The following is a 16,223-nucleotide window of genomic DNA, read 5'->3' on the forward strand; positions in this document are numbered from 1 at the left end:
AAGTCGCGAAAACGAGGATGACGTCGCTCCAAAAGGTTACTAGTATGTGACAAAGCAATCCTGCGTAAGACTGAACTCGATGACTGATGCTTGCGAGGCACGATGAATGCAGGTCAAACCCGGCTAGACCATGTGTCCGGGACCGCTATTAGCGAAACTGGGTCCAGGAGTACCAGAGTCCGCAGTCCTAGGCCGTCGTAGCCCTTCTCTGCTTGTTCTCGGTGCCGTCGTCGCATTGCCAAAACTTCCTCTACGCTTTGTTGCGTCCTCTTCCTCCGCCCAAGCTAGGGTCTCGTCCGGCAGTAAGATGGCTCGATCGATGCTCACAGGGAGTCCTCGATGCCTGCCACGAAGCATCACCGCACACAACACCAGCTTGCTGGCCGTATGCCACGCTCCAGAAAATGAGTACGCATTCCACGGCACGCCGGTAGATATTCCAACACAGCCATAAGCAGAAACCACCTCAAAGATGATATTGAAGGTCGAGAAGACCACAGGATCCCGTTCAAACTGTCCTGTCTCAATGGCGGTAATCATGAAAATGGCCAGGACAAGCCACCAGAGATCATGGCCGAGCTGACCACGGAGTTGCTGCCGGAGGAAATCCTGACGAGTCCAGGAAGAGTTTTTGGGAGCTTTCGCTTGTCCATGGGTCATCGTCAGAGTCCGTCCGAGGCCCGAGAGGAACTTGCGCCCAGGCTGCCCATTCGCATCTCCGCCGTTTTGGCTCTTCTCTGCAACTTCTTCTTTTTCCTTCTCTTGCTCTGCGATATCCTCGGCATAGATACCCAACGAGCGTTCTTCGTAGACGTTGGTGTTTCGGATTGTCAATGCAATTGGAAAAGCCGAAATATACATCATGATCACATATAGGACAAGAAGACCCGAGCGAAGTCCGGCTATGTTCACGACGTAGAAGCCTCCACTCCTCACTGCAAAGGCTTGGAATAGGCCGTCCAAGGCCCTGTAATGGGGTGCGATCGCATCCGTCGTTGGGTTTCCGATATTCAGCAGTTCGAATGCAACCCAGTCAATGCCATTCAGCATGACCAGAGAGAAGACCAACCACCAATTTTGTGCGCTTGGGAATAAGTTGGTGTAAACTCGCCGAGGGTGGTCAAGACAGAATTCCAAGGTCTGTTGGCGTGTTCGCCATGCGAGCGAAGGGGAGTCCTTTGGAATAAACTTCTTCATCGTCCAGAGAATGAGCCTCAGGAACGGGGGGAAGCAAGTGTTTCCAGCCAAGATGAGCAGACTAAGAGTCAAGAGAGAATAGTAACTCGTTTGAAGTGCAGTCGCATTGGCGTCCAGTAATGCCATCCCAGAGTTATTGAAAGCTGATATGGCAAAGAAGGCTCCAGTCCAAAACGGGTTCTCACCTGGATGTCGTCAGCAACAAATTACAGGTCGGGAGAGCGCAAGCTCACCATTTCTTCGCGCCATCCCAGGTCGATTGACCTGCATCCAAGCACCAACTCCCAAAGCTCCGAAGAGCTGAAAGAGAATGAAATAGAGAGGCACGACCCAGGATAGTAAGCAGATGGCGTCGTATTCAATACCACCAAGTTTCTTTCGTTCTTTTTCACTGAGACCATGAAATTGACTGTTTCGCCCAAGATAGCCGTTGACGGTGTCGAGATACTTGTCCAGTTTGGATATACCATTGCCTGACGGCTTGACTTCGTCCTCGACTGCGGACTCGTTTAACCAAGGCGAATCGTTCGGTCTCGTGTTACGAGGATGATTGTCCAATGCGCGCGCTCCAACACCACGTCCCTCGAAGAAACTTGTGCGGCGACGACTTAGATTACGAGATCGCACTTGATTATGTCCGTGGTCGACAGCCGGCAGTTGATCTGGAAAACGAATGTGGCTGTTTTGATCGCCGTCACCGACTTCAGTCATATCTGACGCCACCGGGGCTTCGTCTTCTGTGTCGTCCGACCTTGACTTGATCCGTTCGGGCGGATTCATGGAAGCCTCATCCGCAATATGCACATCCTGCGGTGGGTCCTGTATTGCACGGCCACGGACGGCACCTGAGGCGACTGCAGCTTCATGATCATCCGCTGCACCCTTGTTTCGCTTCGACCATGAGAAAGTCAGCGAGCGTGGGCGTCGTAAACGTCTTCGGCGTTTTTCAATAAGCTCGGCGAACTTCTTCTCGAAAGCACGCTTTCTGACGTGCAATATGGCAATGGACACAAAGATAGCCGAGCCCATAATAATGAGCAGAAACAGAATGACCTGCTGCCACGTGTTTCTGGACAATATGGTCAGAATGGCCAGTCAGGATGAATTGGTAACGTACAGCGTTGATAGGTTGACAGTATTAAGCCCTGCAAGGTCGTCAGCGAAATTTAAGTGGACAGTCGGGGCTCAGGCCTTACCAGCTTCAGTCATGGCAGAAATGCAGAGATATAGGCTGTCAATGTAACGAACGGATTTTGCTGGTGTAGAAGAACCCCAGAATACGATGCTCGCCAACATGCAAGTGGCACAGAAATAGAAATAGTGCAGGTGGATGAAGGAAACATTTTCCAGCATGGTCTGAATGTCGACGAACGAGAATCTCGGCCTGTGACGTGGCATCTTGGGATGTGTTGGCATATTGGTCGTTCAGGATGCTGGTTTGGTATCAAAACCTCAATGGCCCTTTTGGAATGCCGGTGTAGAAGTCGTACTCCCCCTTCGTGGTGGGTGAGAACAGGCTGCGCCGTTACAGCAAGCCCGGATGAAGATCCGGAGAACGGTCGTTGCGCATAGTCTTGCAGATGCTCGCTACGGCTTCATGGTCGGAATGTCGCGTAATGGAATGAGTGTCGAGGTTGAACATAAGAAACTTGGAAGGGAAAGGGGTCGCTGATGCCAAGACATGGAAGCGAGAGTGGCATTCAAGTTCTTGGTCAGACAAAAATAATTTGTCAATGTTGTCATCATTTTTAGTCGCGACTATCCCTGGGATTTACCGTTACCGGCAAACCAGAGAAAAGGGTCGCTCGCCGTCTGACGGACACATGTTTCGCAATAGATCTTATGGCCTCGACCAGAGCAGCCATCGCCGGCGCTTACAGTCTGCTATACGCATATTATATTCGTATGAAAATCGTGAAAGATATAATCCTCCCTACATTGACCTTTACATGACGACACATTTACTTCCTTTCTCCTTTTTACCTGCGTCAGCAACTGAAGGCATGGTTTGAGAATGTCCATGATCGCGGCCCGGTTTGTTCTTCCTCCCTCTCCTTGTTCTGGAGTATCTCAGCAAGCTCGAGCTTGGGGGCGGATTGGCATCGGCTGTCTGCAGGCTGTTTTGATGTGATGGCTGCATGGCGGCGTGTTGCATCTCGTGTGGGTTCTGCGGATAGAAGTTGTGATATGCGTTCGGCATTGTCACCTGCCCTATGCTATGGGACCTAAACCCTGGTTCGCCCGGTCCGTATGAGCTCGATATACTCTCGATGGTATCAAGCCTGCCCACCTGCGGACGCCGATTTTGAGAGTACAATGGGTTTGTAGAGAGCAAATTCGGGGTTGAAGAGGAGACGGGTATTGAGCGGCCGCTTGCAGGAGAGTTGTTCCTCGCTGCACCGTTGGAAAGTCCCACCGTCTTGTTGAAGGTGGCTGGGCCTATGTTACCAACGGAACCCCATGAGTCGCAAGGTGCAGAGGGGCCCCCGACCGATCGCCCGCTGAAGTCGCGTGTTGCAATATTGTGGTTCTGGTGGGCTGGGCTGTTGGTCGAAACGGATGGCAGAGGCTTCCAAGCATTCTGGGACATTCGACGGTTTAGATTGGCCATCTGATCAGACGTAGGAGGTGCAACCGAGAACGACGTGGCGGTAGGTATGGGGGATTCTGTGGCCGTAGTTGCTGCTTTGGGAGGCGTAGGAGGTCCTGCAGTTGCGTACTGCGATTGCCACATCTGCTCATATGTTGTTGGCGTTGGGGGCGTGGGATGATTCAAGCGGGCTTGTAGATTAGCACCAGTGAGAGTGATAGAACCAGATGACGTGGGTTTTGACGTATGTTGGGGTATAGAGGGCGAATCAAACGGTTGCTGAGCCGGCTGAGAAATATTCAATGGGGACACAACCTCAGGCGTATCAGGGGCTGACATCCGATGTCCTTCCCCGGACCCTGGTCTGGAAGATGTCTCTGCAGATACTGGAGTGGCCATTGGCATATTCAAGGGCGAGAACTGAGCCATGGGAGAGATAACGTGTTGATCATTGGGTGGTGTGGGCGATGGTCCTGGCGGCACACCGGTCAGGGTTGGAGCAACATATTGGACCCCAGCAGGTCCTAATGGCCTGCTCTCACCCATGAAAGGGAGGTCAGGGTACGTCGGGCGCCCATTCTGAGGGGCAAAGGGAAGTGAGTGGTGATTCGTCGGTGGCACATGACCAGGCGGAAAGGTTCGTTGAAAACTACGACCATGAAGCTGTCCATGTGCATGACCGTTCTCCGGGATCCCTGTCAAAGGTGAAGCTGATGATTGTTGCGCACCCAAAGGTCGAGGCTGTATCAGGGGCGATCCCAGCGGAATGCCTGGCTGTATTTGACCCTGACTGTTAGTCGAGTATGGCGGAGGTGGTGACTCCCACCCGTCTCCGGATGGCCACGGCTGCGTGGGTGATCTGTGATAGACGATATGACCTCCCTCTTGCTGCTGCGACGCCAGCGGTGCTCTTGGGGGATATTTAGCTGTTGCGAAGCCTGCAGCACTGGCTGACCTTTGCAAGTCCGCTTGAGAGGGCCTGGAGGCACGCACGGGCGAATTGCCGCGATCCCTCTGTCCGTCTACATCGAGCGGCGATGACGGTTGAGAAGCACTGGTGGTTCGCCCCCTGTTCCATTGTTGACCCTGGGTGGCAGCTGCTGTAGTAATTGAACGATCCAGGGCTGCGGTTCGTGCAGCGCCTCTTCCCCGGTCCCGCACGCTTCGTCGCCTCTCCATAGCTACCTCAATGTCCATGTCGCCGATCCGCTCCGTCAACAACTCGGGCGGCTTGTCGCCCACTTCGATTGTGATCTCACGATCGGCGCCCGTAGATGGTGCATAGTCAAAATCGAGAATGGCAACACGAGATCCGTCCAAAGGCATGGTTTCGTCTCCCAGTGCTTCGACAAAGTGATCAACACCTCCAGGAGCGACCACAACTAGTCTCTTGCCAGGAAAATCACAATCTCTTTTCTCACATGTTTCCACCCACTTGGCCGCAGTATAGCCTTCAATGGTCCTTATTTCCTGACACTTGACAAACAGACTTTCTCTCCAGTCAACTTTTGCTGCTAATGAATCTTCCTCGATTTCCTCGCTGCTTCCAGATAGTGACGGTGAGTAGGCCATTAACGGTTCCAGATGCCCCGTGGCGGAGGTGAGTTGACCCCTTGCTTGCAAACGCTTTTCGTGCCTTTCAATGACCGAACCCATATCGGGGCTTATGTCCAACTTTTCAGGAACTCCATAGATCCAAAGCCCGCTTCCGCTGAAACCAGCTACCACCAAGGTTCCGCACACAGTTGCAGTCGGTGCTGTTGAGGGTGCTGGCATGCTGAAACGACGACTCGTGGGTGGATTCAAGAAGTAGGCGATACCAGTCCTCGTGTCATCTGTTCGGACTGCTCTGTATGACATGAGTGTATGATCATAGGCAAACAGCCAACTGGCATCGCCTTCTGTATGACCTTGGAGCAGTTCTGCATGGCTACAGACACTGCTGATTTGCGGAAAGAGGATCTGTGTGGTCCACATTCGACTATGGATCTCCTTTGGTGGTAGATCGTTCTCCGTATAAAAAGGCGCCGTTATCACCACAGTCGAAGGCTCTTCTAGGTCTTGCGTACTCCCCACCAACATGGATCCGTCGCCGGAGAAGTTCAAGCTATCCACCCCTTCACTCCGAACGGCACGGCGATCAGTCGACAATGCTGTTGGCGCGAGCGAGAATACCTCTACTCCACCTTCGTACGCAGCTGCCAGGACCGTGCCCTGAGGAGCTAACGCGATAGTCCGGGGTGGCGTTTCCATGGCTATGACCTGCACATGCTGGACTCCCACTGGTGTCAGGTTATAGACATTGGCTTGATGCTTGGAAGACAAAACGGCCAATACACTCCCATCGTCAGTGACTGAAGCCGCCAGTGGTCGTCTTATAGTCTTGAGTTCATTGCGGACCGTGATTGGCTCAGTTGTTGCGTCAATCACATATATCCTAGAGGAGCTTAAGGCAAGAATTGTCTGCCCGTTGGGCGAAAAGGCGAAACGAAAGGCTTCAGCACCGGGTACGGCAGCGGATGAGTTTGCACTGACGGAGATCAGGTTGATGAGAGTCTGCCGGGGTCGTAGATAGGCTCTGAACAGATTTCGACGGATCTCAGCAGCGAATTTGGATTTGAGTCGATACAAGTCATTTTTCCGAAAAGGTCCGGTGATGACCGTATTGACCAAAGCATAGGAAGGACATCGAGACAGGTGATGCGCGTACAACGCTTTACTCTGAGCAGCTCCGTACCAGGCCCGGTTCAGGATGGCAAGAGACGCAAAGGTGTCGGCGTCGACCATCCATAATATTCTAACTGTGGTCAGCAGGAACAAAAGCGATGGAGCTCAACAAGTGCAGGCAGTTTAGAGGCGGAAAAGCCACCCACCTTTGTAGCACCGCTGAAGGTAGTCTATGGATAGCAACAGCTTCGGACCTCGGTTGGTTTCCTTCGGCGACTGCATAGGAGTGCAGATGGTTGTCGATGTGGTTGGGGTCATGTGACTGCAAAGGACGGAAGGGGTCAGCCTCATGTTGATATGGGTCGAGTGGCTGTGGTGGAATATCATCGTGGGAAATTGTCGACGCGGTCTTGATAGACGGAGCATGGACAACCACATGCGGCGACATGGTAGGGAGAATAGGCAGTGGCCTTCAAGGATTATTCAGGCGAGGCTGTATGAGACGACATGGCTGATGGACGGCGCCCACAATGGCTTCTCCTCCATCAACGCGTCGCGAGAAGGGAAGCTTCCCATTCCCTGCAAAGACGAGGCGAATCACCGAGAATACTTCGGATGGTGATGGATGTCAAGGCAGCTCCGATGTTGGATGATGTTGTCGATGCGGACGCTGTGTTGGGGTGAAGAGTTAATTCTGGTTGTTATTAAGGGTGATGGAACTTGAAGCTCTTGGTCAGCCTAACACAGCCCTCCTTTCTACGAGACCTTAGAGGGTACTGTAAGATGGGTTAGGCTAGAGAATGTGACGCTTAGTTAAGGTGGCCGCCACCTGTACGAAGCGAGATCAGTCGCCAATTACATGGCCTGAAAAGGACCCTGAAGCCGCAGGTGAAATGGGGAACGATCCAGTTAAAACACCTTTCTTTTTTCAGCCCGAATTATAGTCCATCAAACGTTACTTTTCTTAGATCTGGCATAAAGTCTACTCCGCACCACATCAAAGGTAAATCTTAAGATGCATCTGACAGTTTTCGAGTAGAGCTGGTTCCTTAGAAAACTGCCCCTCGCACACATATCTCTAAGAGTTGCTCTCGGGTAGTTGACTGTCTCTTCTTCCCTTCTATCTCAACACCTACCTACCTAGGCATCATCTCAGCTCCTACACTCAGATATCTCCAGGTCAAGCCACCCATGTCCGGACCATTTGCTGCTTTGGGATAGCATTCCCGAATGTACATATCCTCCTATAACCATGCCTTCCACAGACACTCAAATCCGACACCACCAAAAAGAATCTGTAGCCAATACATGAAGGGAGATGTTAGGTCTGCTGTAAACCACTCTGACCTTGGATCAGACGCTTGTGCGCCATGGAAGGAGTTCTCAGAATTCCAGTCCTTGTTTGTACATCCCGCTCAGAGAACGAAACCACCTTACTTTGTCGGCTCTTCGCCAGCCTTGCCGCCGCCCAGGAATCCCGAGAACCATCCCGTCCTCATATTCTTCATGGCTTCCTCCTGCAATCTCTTTTCTTCCGCGTCTCGCTCAGCCAACCACTTTTCGCCCTCTTCCTTGATTTTCCTCTCGAATTCCATATATTGTTTCTGTCCACGTTCTCGGATCTCATCCCAGAGCATCTTGCCCTCTCCCGAAGATCCCTCATCCCCGTTAGACTTGGAGAGTCCCAAGGCTGACGCCAGGCCGCCAATGCTCTTGCCCTTCCTGCCCTTCCTCTTCTCCGCCTCCTGTTGTGCAAATTTTTCTCGAAGGAGCTTCTCTCGCCGAGCGAACTCTTCTGGGATGTTTTTCCCGTCGAATGACTTGAGGACTTCCCTAACATCATCGAAACCCATCGTTGCCAGATACTCGAGGAATGGGATCAGCTGAATCAAAGTCTGATCTTTCGGATCGCCGGTCCATTTTGGCAGGATAATGGCGTTCTCGGGCTGATTTTTGACGTGGTGAGAATCGGTGTCGATGATCAACACCTTCTTCAAGTCACGATTGAGGTATGACAGATCCTGATTCAAGTTAGCCTATCTGAAGAACAAAAGGGCAGTTTCCAACTCACCTTGACATAACCACCGTCCTTGTAGAGAGTAGCCTCACGGAAGAGTGGCCAGTGAATGGTTGAGTAAGGATCCAATTTCCTGATTATCAGCTCAGCTGTGGCCATCGGCTGGCTGGTGAAAAGCACGAGTTCGTAGTAGCTGCCGAGATAACGCAGGAAGTAATCCAGTCCTGGTCGTTTGGCTGTCCGCCATCCATGTTCTCTTGTCCATTCGGAATGGATCAACATATCTTCTAAGCTGAATACCAGTGTGAATGGGTAACGTAGATTGGGATCAGGGTTCTCCTCGGGCAACAGTTTAGGCGATACCGGGTCGCGATAGTAGCTCATGGTAGACCCTAGACGAGCCTTGACTCTGTCATAGAAGGCGCCGACTCCCCAACCTGAGGGTGCGTCGGCGTGTTTCTTCTCTTCCTCTTCGGTGTCCCAATTTCGTCCCAGGTACAAAGAGTAGCCAAGAACACTCAGGCCCAGAGCAGAATACATATATCTCAGGATCGCGTTTCTCTTCCGGTCGCTTGACGAGACGTACTGCTCACGAGGAGCTTCGCCATCAGATCGCCCCCCACCACTACTGGGAACTTCCTCTTCCGGATCTTCTGTGATGTTGAGGCTCGACCGATGCGCATGCGGTTCCTCTTTTGTTTTATTGGGTTTGGCTTGGCTAAGCTCTGCATCCAGCGTTGATGGTATCCCCCTAGTCAAGTCTGGCAAAGGTTGCTGAGGCTGAGAATCCGTCTGGGTTTCTGAAGGTGCTGCTTCTTTTGATGCCGCTTGTCGATGTTGATCTCTCATTGACCTTCTAGTTGCCTTCGAAACCGAATCAGACACATCGTCCACGTCTCGAGTCGGGTCTTCGCCGAAAGGCGGCGTTTCGGGAGCCGGCTCATTCTTCGCGGTAGGGTTCGTGGGAGTGAAGGGAACCTTTCGAAGTAGTTCTTTTGACTGCGACGATGAATCCCTCTGGGAACCAGGGATCTTGTAATCTGAGCCTTTGATACCTTGATCTCGGCTGTAGGATCGCAGTTGCGGCAAAGCCTGCCGAACAAGAGGCTGCAAATGTCGTGGCCTCAGCAGAGGCAGTGCTGCACGCTTCAACATCCTAACATATCCTCACCAGAGACGCCGATGAAAGCAACAATGGTACAGAGAATAGATGGCTCTTTCGTCAGTTATGGTAGGTAGGTATCCTCGAGTTGGAGATGCGAAGTGTCAAACAAAAAATCATTCGCTAGCCCGGCGTCATTGGGGGCTCTCCGCTGCCAGCACCCACCGGGGTCCCGACTGCGGCCAGTGAGAGAAAAAGATCTGCTTAGGCTTGCTTGGCGACCGCCACCCCATCGTTCTCTTCTTCTTAAGCCCTCGGCTCTATTCATGATCTTTCCTTTCTTCTTTCACAAATCGAAAAGTTACACCCAGAAAATTTGATGCGCCGAGCACGATTCTACATGTTCGGGGGATTGTATTAACTGGGAAGAGCAAAATTTCAGCCGTTCTCCTCAAGAGCGCAAGAGAGGCCAGCCTATGATCTCCAGATCGCCCCGTAAGGACGCAACATTCCACCTTTCCCTTCGCCGCCGGCCACGATGAGTGCATAAACCCGCATCGGTCAGATCGTGATTCGGTGCGCACTGATCTCAATCTTCCCATCTTCTGATCCTCTGCATTCAAGCCACCGATGCCGCCGTCTTGGCGAGCAGGACTTGTCAATGCCTTTCCCATACCCGAAGACCGACTGCCTTCGAAAAAGGGCCTGAAAAAGCAGATTCTGGGTAACAATGAGAACAAGCCCGAGACTACGGACGAAGCCGACGAAACTGCGTTACTTGGCGAACCGTTCCCATTCTTCCAACTGCCCGCAGAGATCCGTAACAAGGTCTACGCCCTGGTCCTGTTTAGTTCCGGAGGAGTCAATGGTCGGAAGAAAAGCCGCACCTCACTCCTCTTGGCCAACAAGCTGATGCATCAAGAGGCATCGTATATTCTCTACAGCTCATTGAGCTTCAGGATTTTCTACATACAGGATTTCACATCCACGCCACTTTACCAGGACTTGCGGCTGATGTACCGCTCAGTGGTGACCAAGTTGGAAATGGTGATAGGCTCCAGCTGGACGAGTCCACCAAAGACGTGGCGGGTTGGTAAACTCCTGGCACGACGCTTGGGAAGGTCATCCGCAGTTCAGACACTGAAGATATTCGTGCAAGCAGACCCGAGTCTACCCATGTATGAGAAATGGAGGATCTCACTAGACTTCTACACGGACTTCTGCGGAGACCTGCTTCGTGACGTCCTTGCCACAATGCCGCATCTCAAGTTTATCGAGCTCGATGGTAACCCTGATATTGAGGTTGCTGGGCCGCTGGTATCTCGATTGCTGGCTGAGGCCGAAGCCAAGGGGAAAACTTGCACTCTCGCACCAACCAAAGCCGTTGCTACTCCAGGAGGTCTAAAGATGGTTTTCCGAGGATGAGATGAATTATGAAAATTATGATGTGAAACGATCATTTTTCAAATCACGTTTACCCTTTGCCAAAGCATGTGCATCCTGATTTCGTGCCTTTCTGCCCAACAGGTGCCGCCTAGTATGCATAATAGCTTGACACAGGTGAAGGAGTTTGCCAGGGTCGTTAAGCCTGAGGGATTCAGAATAGCGACTATCTTCGATGATATCTGGGTTCAGGATGCGTTCAAGGCTGAGGTAGATCGGCTCTCAGACCAGGTCGGAGTGTTGTCTGCGATTGGGTTCGGTACGGTTGCGAACGCCGGCGCAAGGCTACTTGTGTTACAAAAGTTATAGTCATTCCTGCTCGTCAATGAAGCGTCCAGAACCAGGGTCAACTAGGATCCTCGACTTGACGCAATCAAGGCCTGCGAAAGCCCAGGAGCGCACATCAAGGGGGAGCTGCACTGGTAAGTAATGGGATATGCAGAATCGTTAATCGTGGTCTCTGCGGGGTCGTGACTCGCTAAGAAAAGTCCAATGACGCCGCCGCCGCCCTGCCGTCAACGAGAAACTTTTTTTTGGCCGAGCACAACCCGCTCGCGTTGCCTTGCCTGAGTGGATTTGAAGATGTGACCTTGACTTGACAAAAGTACTTCATATTTCACTCCCCTGACTCTCACAGCTTGTGTCCCCATCTCACATTCCAACGATCAAGGTTCAGCCGTCAAGATGGTGGAAAAGGTCTACGTAACATACAATGAGGTTGGTCACACCACAGACTTGCCTGCGAGGCTGTCGCATGCGACATGGCAGCGAACAACAATGACGACGGATAGATCCACAAACTATGCCAGAAGGCAGCCCCGAAGATCCTCGAAGACTTTCAGCCGAACCTCATGATCGCGATTGGTGGTGGTGGCTACGTTCCTGCCAGAATACTCAGGTACGGCTGAACACCAAACAAAAGGACTGCTGTCGAATGTGATGCTGATGTCGAGATCTACAGATCCTTTCTCAAGCAGCCGGGTAGTCCAAACATTCCCATTCAAGCTATTGGCTTGTCTCTGTACGAAACACTATCTGGCTCCGATCCTGTCGAAGCCCCTGGCACAAAAGTCACGCGAACGCAATGGCTCGATCTGTCGTCTCTGGAAATGTCCAATCTGATCGGCAAGAACGTTTTGATTGTCGACGAAGTGGACGACACTCGCACGACGCTCGAGTACGCAGTCAAAGAGTTGGAGAAAGACGTTGAGACAGCCAGACAACAGCAAGGCAGAACAGAGAAGACGAAATTCTCGATATTCGTACTGCACAACAAAGACAAGGTCAAGAAGGGACATCTTCCGGAAGACATGATCAATGAGAACCGATACTTGGCTGCAGTCACTGTCGGTGATGTGTGGATCTGCTATCCCTGGGAGGCCATTGATATTGATGAACATGATAAACTGGCGGTTGAGAAGAGCGCCAATTAGACTAGACCAGAACAGATACAGAGCTTCTTCGTTTGGTCATATCCGACCTTAGTGAACGCCGGTATTGAAGATGATAGAACAGACACTGCCAGCCTTGCTGTCCGAGGTATCCTCCGAGATTTCCGGCCGGACGCTCAATCCCAGCGCACCTTTCTCGTGTCCAAGCTCTTCTTTGCCGCGTCTATTTGTCCCATGAGCTCCGTATATGCTGCCTTTGTGTCATTGAAGCGCAAGACTCCCAGGCCCAATCGTCCTAGCAGATAGGCGCCCAGTGAAATGAGAGCCCAGAAGGGCAGAACGGGGATGATCTCGACTTGGATTTTGGTCGGTAATAGAGATGGCACCGGTGAGTCTTGGGTCAAGAGTGGTAGTGCTAGCAAGAGGTATGCCTACATCGCGGGTCAGTCATTGCTCATAATCACGGAAGCCAGAAATGAACAGTGTCGAGAACATACTGAGGAAACCAGCAAGGCAAAAGAAATTGTTTGAGTAGCGCGACCCATGGTTATGGAGGATGGAAATAACGCGTCGCAATGTCAATGCTGAGTGATATAAGTCCTCGCTGAGGTGTTTACTTCGTTCTGGACGTCGAGAAGCAGAAGTGCAAATATATGGTCGACGTGTTCTGACTTGAAGCAGTGGACAGAATACTGCGTTCTTTACACGTGTCAAACATGAAAATACTTCGCCGGAGGACATTACCCCTTCTTCCGTCGACCAAGAAGACCAAAGGTGAAGCTCAGCCTTGTGTCGTTTGTCTCTTCCTTGGACGGGATTGTTTGCTCTGTCGAACACCAATTGACGTCGGAATCTGGTTAAGTCAAATGCTTCAACTATCTCAACGACCTCAGGACCAGAGCGTCTCTGTTCACAGTCGATCAGTGACTGCCTACTGGCCAGCCCGTCAAGTAGCCGTGAAGACTTGACCACTGGGCCAGGCAGTCCAGCCATTCTCCCACTCCAGCCTTCCTGACCTGACTATGCTCACCTCTGGTGCAGCCTGACTTGTTAGCTGCTGATAAATCTTGGGCAAGCAAGAAGATCATGGCAACGTTGATTGAACAAGAAGCATGCGTGAGGCTTGCCACAGCCTTGTCAGAGCAGGCCCCGGAGAACGAGGAACTCCTTGACCTCCACTCGACCGCTGTGTCGAAGTTGCAGAATGCGGGCTCTGGTCAAGTCACCTCAGCAAACATGTCTGATGCTCTTAGAGACCTGACGATGCACTTCCACGCCGCCACAGACAGCAAGTCGTCCTACAATCCTCGACTAAGTATGCTTCTAGCGAGCATCACCCGAGAAATGCCTTTCTGGCGACCTCTGTTCGGCCTCCCTGAAAGACCAAGCCCGGACACGAACCTGCGCCAACTATCCGGTGAAGCCAACCCAGACTGCATCCTCGAAGTCGCGAGAAGAATCATCAGTCGACCGTGGGACATATCGAAACGGGACGAAGAACAGGCTGCTCTCCGCCTGATAGCGAACTGCTGTGCAGATAACAACGTCAACCGCAGCATCATCGTGAATCGAGGCGGCATTCAATCACTAATGGCAATTGCCACCCGGTCGCGCATAGACGAACTCATCCTCCCAACCCTTTACAATGTCTGTATCGACTACGACGAACCCGCCCTTGACAGTGAAGGCAAGCCGCTACCGCCTTTGGACGAAATGCAACCAGGCAGCGACCAGTCGACACCGACGCTGAGTCTCGCAGAACAAAAGCTCTGCAATTGCTACTACTCTGATCAAGAGGTCTTCTCGGTCATTCCTTCTGTCACATTGCTACTCAGGGTAAGGACCAAAGCAGGGCTTCACCTAAGCCTGCTCGCGGACCTGATCGAAATGGCATCCCGCGCCGCGCTGTACGGCATGCACCATATTTTCTCTAGCGCATTCAGTGATGGTCAGCCCAAGCAACCCGATAGGCAAGCTCTAGAAGTAAGAAGTCTTGTTCATCAGTTGATAGTGGAAGGTTCCGCTATCTCGAGGGACGACCCCGAATCCGGCCCATCCATTTGCCAAGCTGTTTTGAACGTTCTCTCTCAGCCGGAATGTCGTGACACTGTGGTCGCGAACGACGAACTATCATGGCGCCTCATCAAGCTTCCTTACCCGTCCCAAGAACAAGACGACGAAGACGAGGACGAACAACTATCTGAGATCCTCGCGCCATACAGAAAAGCAATTCTGAAGAGGGTCTACGAGATATCCGCATCAGACTCCTTCACTGCCATTTCCGGTCCCAGATCCAAGCTGCTAGGCCTGTGCATAGGCTATCTGAGCATTGGAAGCGGTTTCCCCCTTGGCCCACTAGCAAGTGTATGTGTGCTGGTAGCCAACAGCATAACCTCGACAGACAAAGCTGTCCATCTGGCGACGGAGACTCCAATAGCATCATATCTAACCGAGCTCATCGCACAGTCACTGGACCCAGACGTCCTTTTACCCGTCGTCGACATCGCCACACGGATATCTCTATGCCGTGAAGGTCAAAATGCACTGCATACGGCAGGCATGATGAAGTCCATACGAAAATTCCTCAAGCCAACGAGCGAGACCGAGGTCCTGGGAATTGACATCCAGCGTGCGACGTTGACTCTAGTGCGGCTTTTGATCAAAGGCCGTCCCGAGTTCCTGCACGATCTCTACGCTGAATTTGCAGACGATCCTAATGAAGACAATTCCGATGACAACGATTCCAGTGAAGACGTATCTTCTGAAAACAGAACCCTTTTGGTATCAATACTGTCTTTGTTCGAGAAGACCAACGACTCTGGTACGAAAAACGAGACTGGACGTCTTGTCATCGAGATGCTCAGAACGTATCTCTCTTCCTCCAATTCTCAGGGCAATGCCCACTCAGACACAAGACCCTACGAACATGACGTTCTCTGCCTACGTGGCTCTTCTACACCCAGTCACACCACGTTCGCAGACACAATAGCCTATATCATCACTCAGCCGCAAAACCAGTCTCAGCCTTACGATACCTTAGTCACATCCACAGCTGGAAATGGATCAGTACAAGTGGAGGCCGAGGCCTGGTTCGGGCTAGGTCTCCTTTCCACGCTGCCCGGTGCGCGGCAATGGATCACGTCCGCCCTAGCAAGAGACGAGAACCAACTTCTCATGCGTCTGAAACAGATTGTTAACGAGAACTCGAGCAAAAGTGTGGATGGGACTTCGACGAAAGGACAAACAAGTACCGGACTGGAGACGATGCACGACATGTCGAGCGTGGGCAGAGATCCACGTTACGAGAACGTCAAAGTCCTAGTTGTGAGGATGCTGCAGAACCAGGTCTCAATCACCGACAGCGCGGATGTCGTGAGAGCAGGACTTGAAGCTGCGGCTGCAAATATGGGCCTCGTTTGAGTTGTTGTCTTTTGATGTCCAAACAATGAGCAGACGATAGATTGTGTATGGTCTTGAAAGATGAACTAAAACGTCCAAAAACAAAATGGCAAAAACAATCAACAGCAGGGATTCGCTGGTTCTCACGAACCCAACTACTAACCTGCCGGCATGAGGCTTAAGTATGACTGAGCGAACGGGAAGTCCTGCATTGACTCATCCTATGGTCGATTGCGACAGAATCTATGTGAGAATAGAATATGTTCTTAGATATCTTATGTTGTGGTCGGTCACAAGGGATGTCGTTGATAGCCTGCGTAGCCAATGTGGAAATCGTGTTAGTAGTGGCTACCTAATGCCAGGTATAATGGATTCTCTGCAGCTCTGCTTGTACATGACGCAACCACATTGAGTATA

General features: G+C 51.7%; 7 protein-coding genes across 7 annotated transcripts; 3 read left to right on the plus strand and 4 right to left on the minus strand.

The window, feature by feature from the left end:
- Positions 1-23: 23 nt before the first annotated feature.
- EDD37DRAFT_402555 (cation transport protein-domain-containing protein) lies at positions 24-2,828 on the minus strand. Its single transcript, XM_062812353.1, has 4 exons — positions 2,394-2,828; positions 2,315-2,342; positions 1,431-2,266; positions 24-1,382 (listed from the first exon to the last, which is right to left on the minus strand). The coding sequence occupies exons 1-4, from the start codon at positions 2,611-2,613 to the stop codon at positions 124-126; spliced, it is 2,343 nt and encodes a 780-aa protein (XP_062670063.1). The 5' UTR covers positions 2,614-2,828; the 3' UTR covers positions 24-123.
- A 92-nt stretch (positions 2,829-2,920) lies between these two features.
- Positions 2,921-7,385, minus strand: EDD37DRAFT_630391 (uncharacterized protein). Its single transcript, XM_062816572.1, has 2 exons — positions 6,661-7,385; positions 2,921-6,584 (listed from the first exon to the last, which is right to left on the minus strand). The coding sequence occupies exons 1-2, from the start codon at positions 6,900-6,902 to the stop codon at positions 3,143-3,145; spliced, it is 3,684 nt and encodes a 1,227-aa protein (XP_062670064.1). The 5' UTR covers positions 6,903-7,385; the 3' UTR covers positions 2,921-3,142.
- A 39-nt stretch (positions 7,386-7,424) lies between these two features.
- EDD37DRAFT_630392 (protein phosphatase) lies at positions 7,425-9,728 on the minus strand. Its single transcript, XM_062816573.1, has 2 exons — positions 8,526-9,728; positions 7,425-8,475 (listed from the first exon to the last, which is right to left on the minus strand). The coding sequence occupies exons 1-2, from the start codon at positions 9,624-9,626 to the stop codon at positions 7,888-7,890; spliced, it is 1,689 nt and encodes a 562-aa protein (XP_062670065.1). The 5' UTR covers positions 9,627-9,728; the 3' UTR covers positions 7,425-7,887.
- Positions 9,729-10,078: 350 nt separating this feature from the next.
- On the plus strand, positions 10,079-11,486 carry EDD37DRAFT_402674 (uncharacterized protein). The gene has a single exon (XM_062812354.1). It carries the CDS (start codon positions 10,204-10,206, stop codon positions 10,996-10,998), a length of 795 nt encoding a protein of 264 aa, XP_062670066.1. The 5' UTR covers positions 10,079-10,203; the 3' UTR covers positions 10,999-11,486.
- Positions 11,487-11,700: 214 nt separating this feature from the next.
- Positions 11,701-12,449, plus strand: EDD37DRAFT_650067 (phosphoribosyltransferase-like protein; the record flags this gene model as incomplete). The annotated part of the gene is made up of 3 exons (XM_062818202.1): positions 11,701-11,733; positions 11,808-11,914; positions 11,978-12,449. 3 exons carry the CDS (start codon positions 11,701-11,703, stop codon positions 12,447-12,449), a joined length of 612 nt encoding a protein of 203 aa, XP_062670067.1.
- Positions 12,450-12,499: 50 nt separating this feature from the next.
- Positions 12,500-13,100, minus strand: EDD37DRAFT_402678 (dolichol-phosphate mannosyltransferase subunit 3). Its single transcript, XM_062812355.1, has 2 exons — positions 12,905-13,100; positions 12,500-12,838 (listed from the first exon to the last, which is right to left on the minus strand). The coding sequence occupies exons 1-2, from the start codon at positions 12,950-12,952 to the stop codon at positions 12,584-12,586; spliced, it is 303 nt and encodes a 100-aa protein (XP_062670068.1). The 5' UTR covers positions 12,953-13,100; the 3' UTR covers positions 12,500-12,583.
- A 22-nt stretch (positions 13,101-13,122) lies between these two features.
- Positions 13,123-16,043, plus strand: EDD37DRAFT_402721 (uncharacterized protein). Its single transcript, XM_062812357.1, has one exon. The coding sequence runs from the start codon at positions 13,494-13,496 to the stop codon at positions 15,825-15,827; it is 2,334 nt and encodes a 777-aa protein (XP_062670069.1). The 5' UTR covers positions 13,123-13,493; the 3' UTR covers positions 15,828-16,043.
- The last annotated feature ends 180 nt before the right edge of the window (positions 16,044-16,223 follow it).

The sequence above is a fragment of the Exophiala viscosa genome, assembly GCF_022695815.1.
Source record: "Exophiala viscosa unplaced genomic scaffold EDD37scaffold_5, whole genome shotgun sequence".
In the NCBI taxonomy this organism is placed as follows: Eukaryota; Fungi; Ascomycota; class Eurotiomycetes; order Chaetothyriales; family Herpotrichiellaceae; genus Exophiala; species Exophiala viscosa.

Bases quoted from the DNA above. Each gene is read 5' to 3' on its own strand.
- EDD37DRAFT_402555 (XM_062812353.1), bottom strand. From the start codon at position 2,613: ATGCCAACACATCCCAAGATGCCACGTCACAGGCCGAGATTCTCGTTC. The intron at 2,343-2,393 runs GTAAGGCCTGAG...ACGACCTTGCAG, and splicing joins TTCTGCCATGACTGAAGCTG to GGCTTAATACTGTCAACCTA. The intron at 2,267-2,314 runs GTACGTTACCAA...CATATTGTCCAG, and splicing joins ACTGTCAACCTATCAACGCT to AAACACGTGGCAGCAGGTCA.
- EDD37DRAFT_630391 (XM_062816572.1), bottom strand. From the start codon at position 6,902: ATGTCGCCGCATGTGGTTGTCCATGCTCCGTCTATCAAGACCGCGTCG. The intron at 6,585-6,660 runs GTGGGTGGCTTT...GACCACAGTTAG, and splicing joins CCTTCAGCGGTGCTACAAAG to AATATTATGGATGGTCGACG.
- EDD37DRAFT_630392 (XM_062816573.1), bottom strand. From the start codon at position 9,626: ATGTTGAAGCGTGCAGCACTGCCTCTGCTGAGGCCACGACATTTGCAG. The intron at 8,476-8,525 runs GTGAGTTGGAAA...AACTTGAATCAG, and splicing joins AGGACGGTGGTTATGTCAAG to GATCTGTCATACCTCAATCG.
- EDD37DRAFT_402674 (XM_062812354.1), top strand. From the start codon at position 10,204: ATGCCGCCGTCTTGGCGAGCAGGACTTGTCAATGCCTTTCCCATACCC.
- EDD37DRAFT_402678 (XM_062812355.1), bottom strand. From the start codon at position 12,952: ATGGGTCGCGCTACTCAAACAATTTCTTTTGCCTTGCTGGTTTCCTCA. The intron at 12,839-12,904 runs GTATGTTCTCGA...CCCGCGATGTAG, and splicing joins TTGCCTTGCTGGTTTCCTCA to GCATACCTCTTGCTAGCACT.
- EDD37DRAFT_402721 (XM_062812357.1), top strand. From the start codon at position 13,494: ATGGCAACGTTGATTGAACAAGAAGCATGCGTGAGGCTTGCCACAGCC.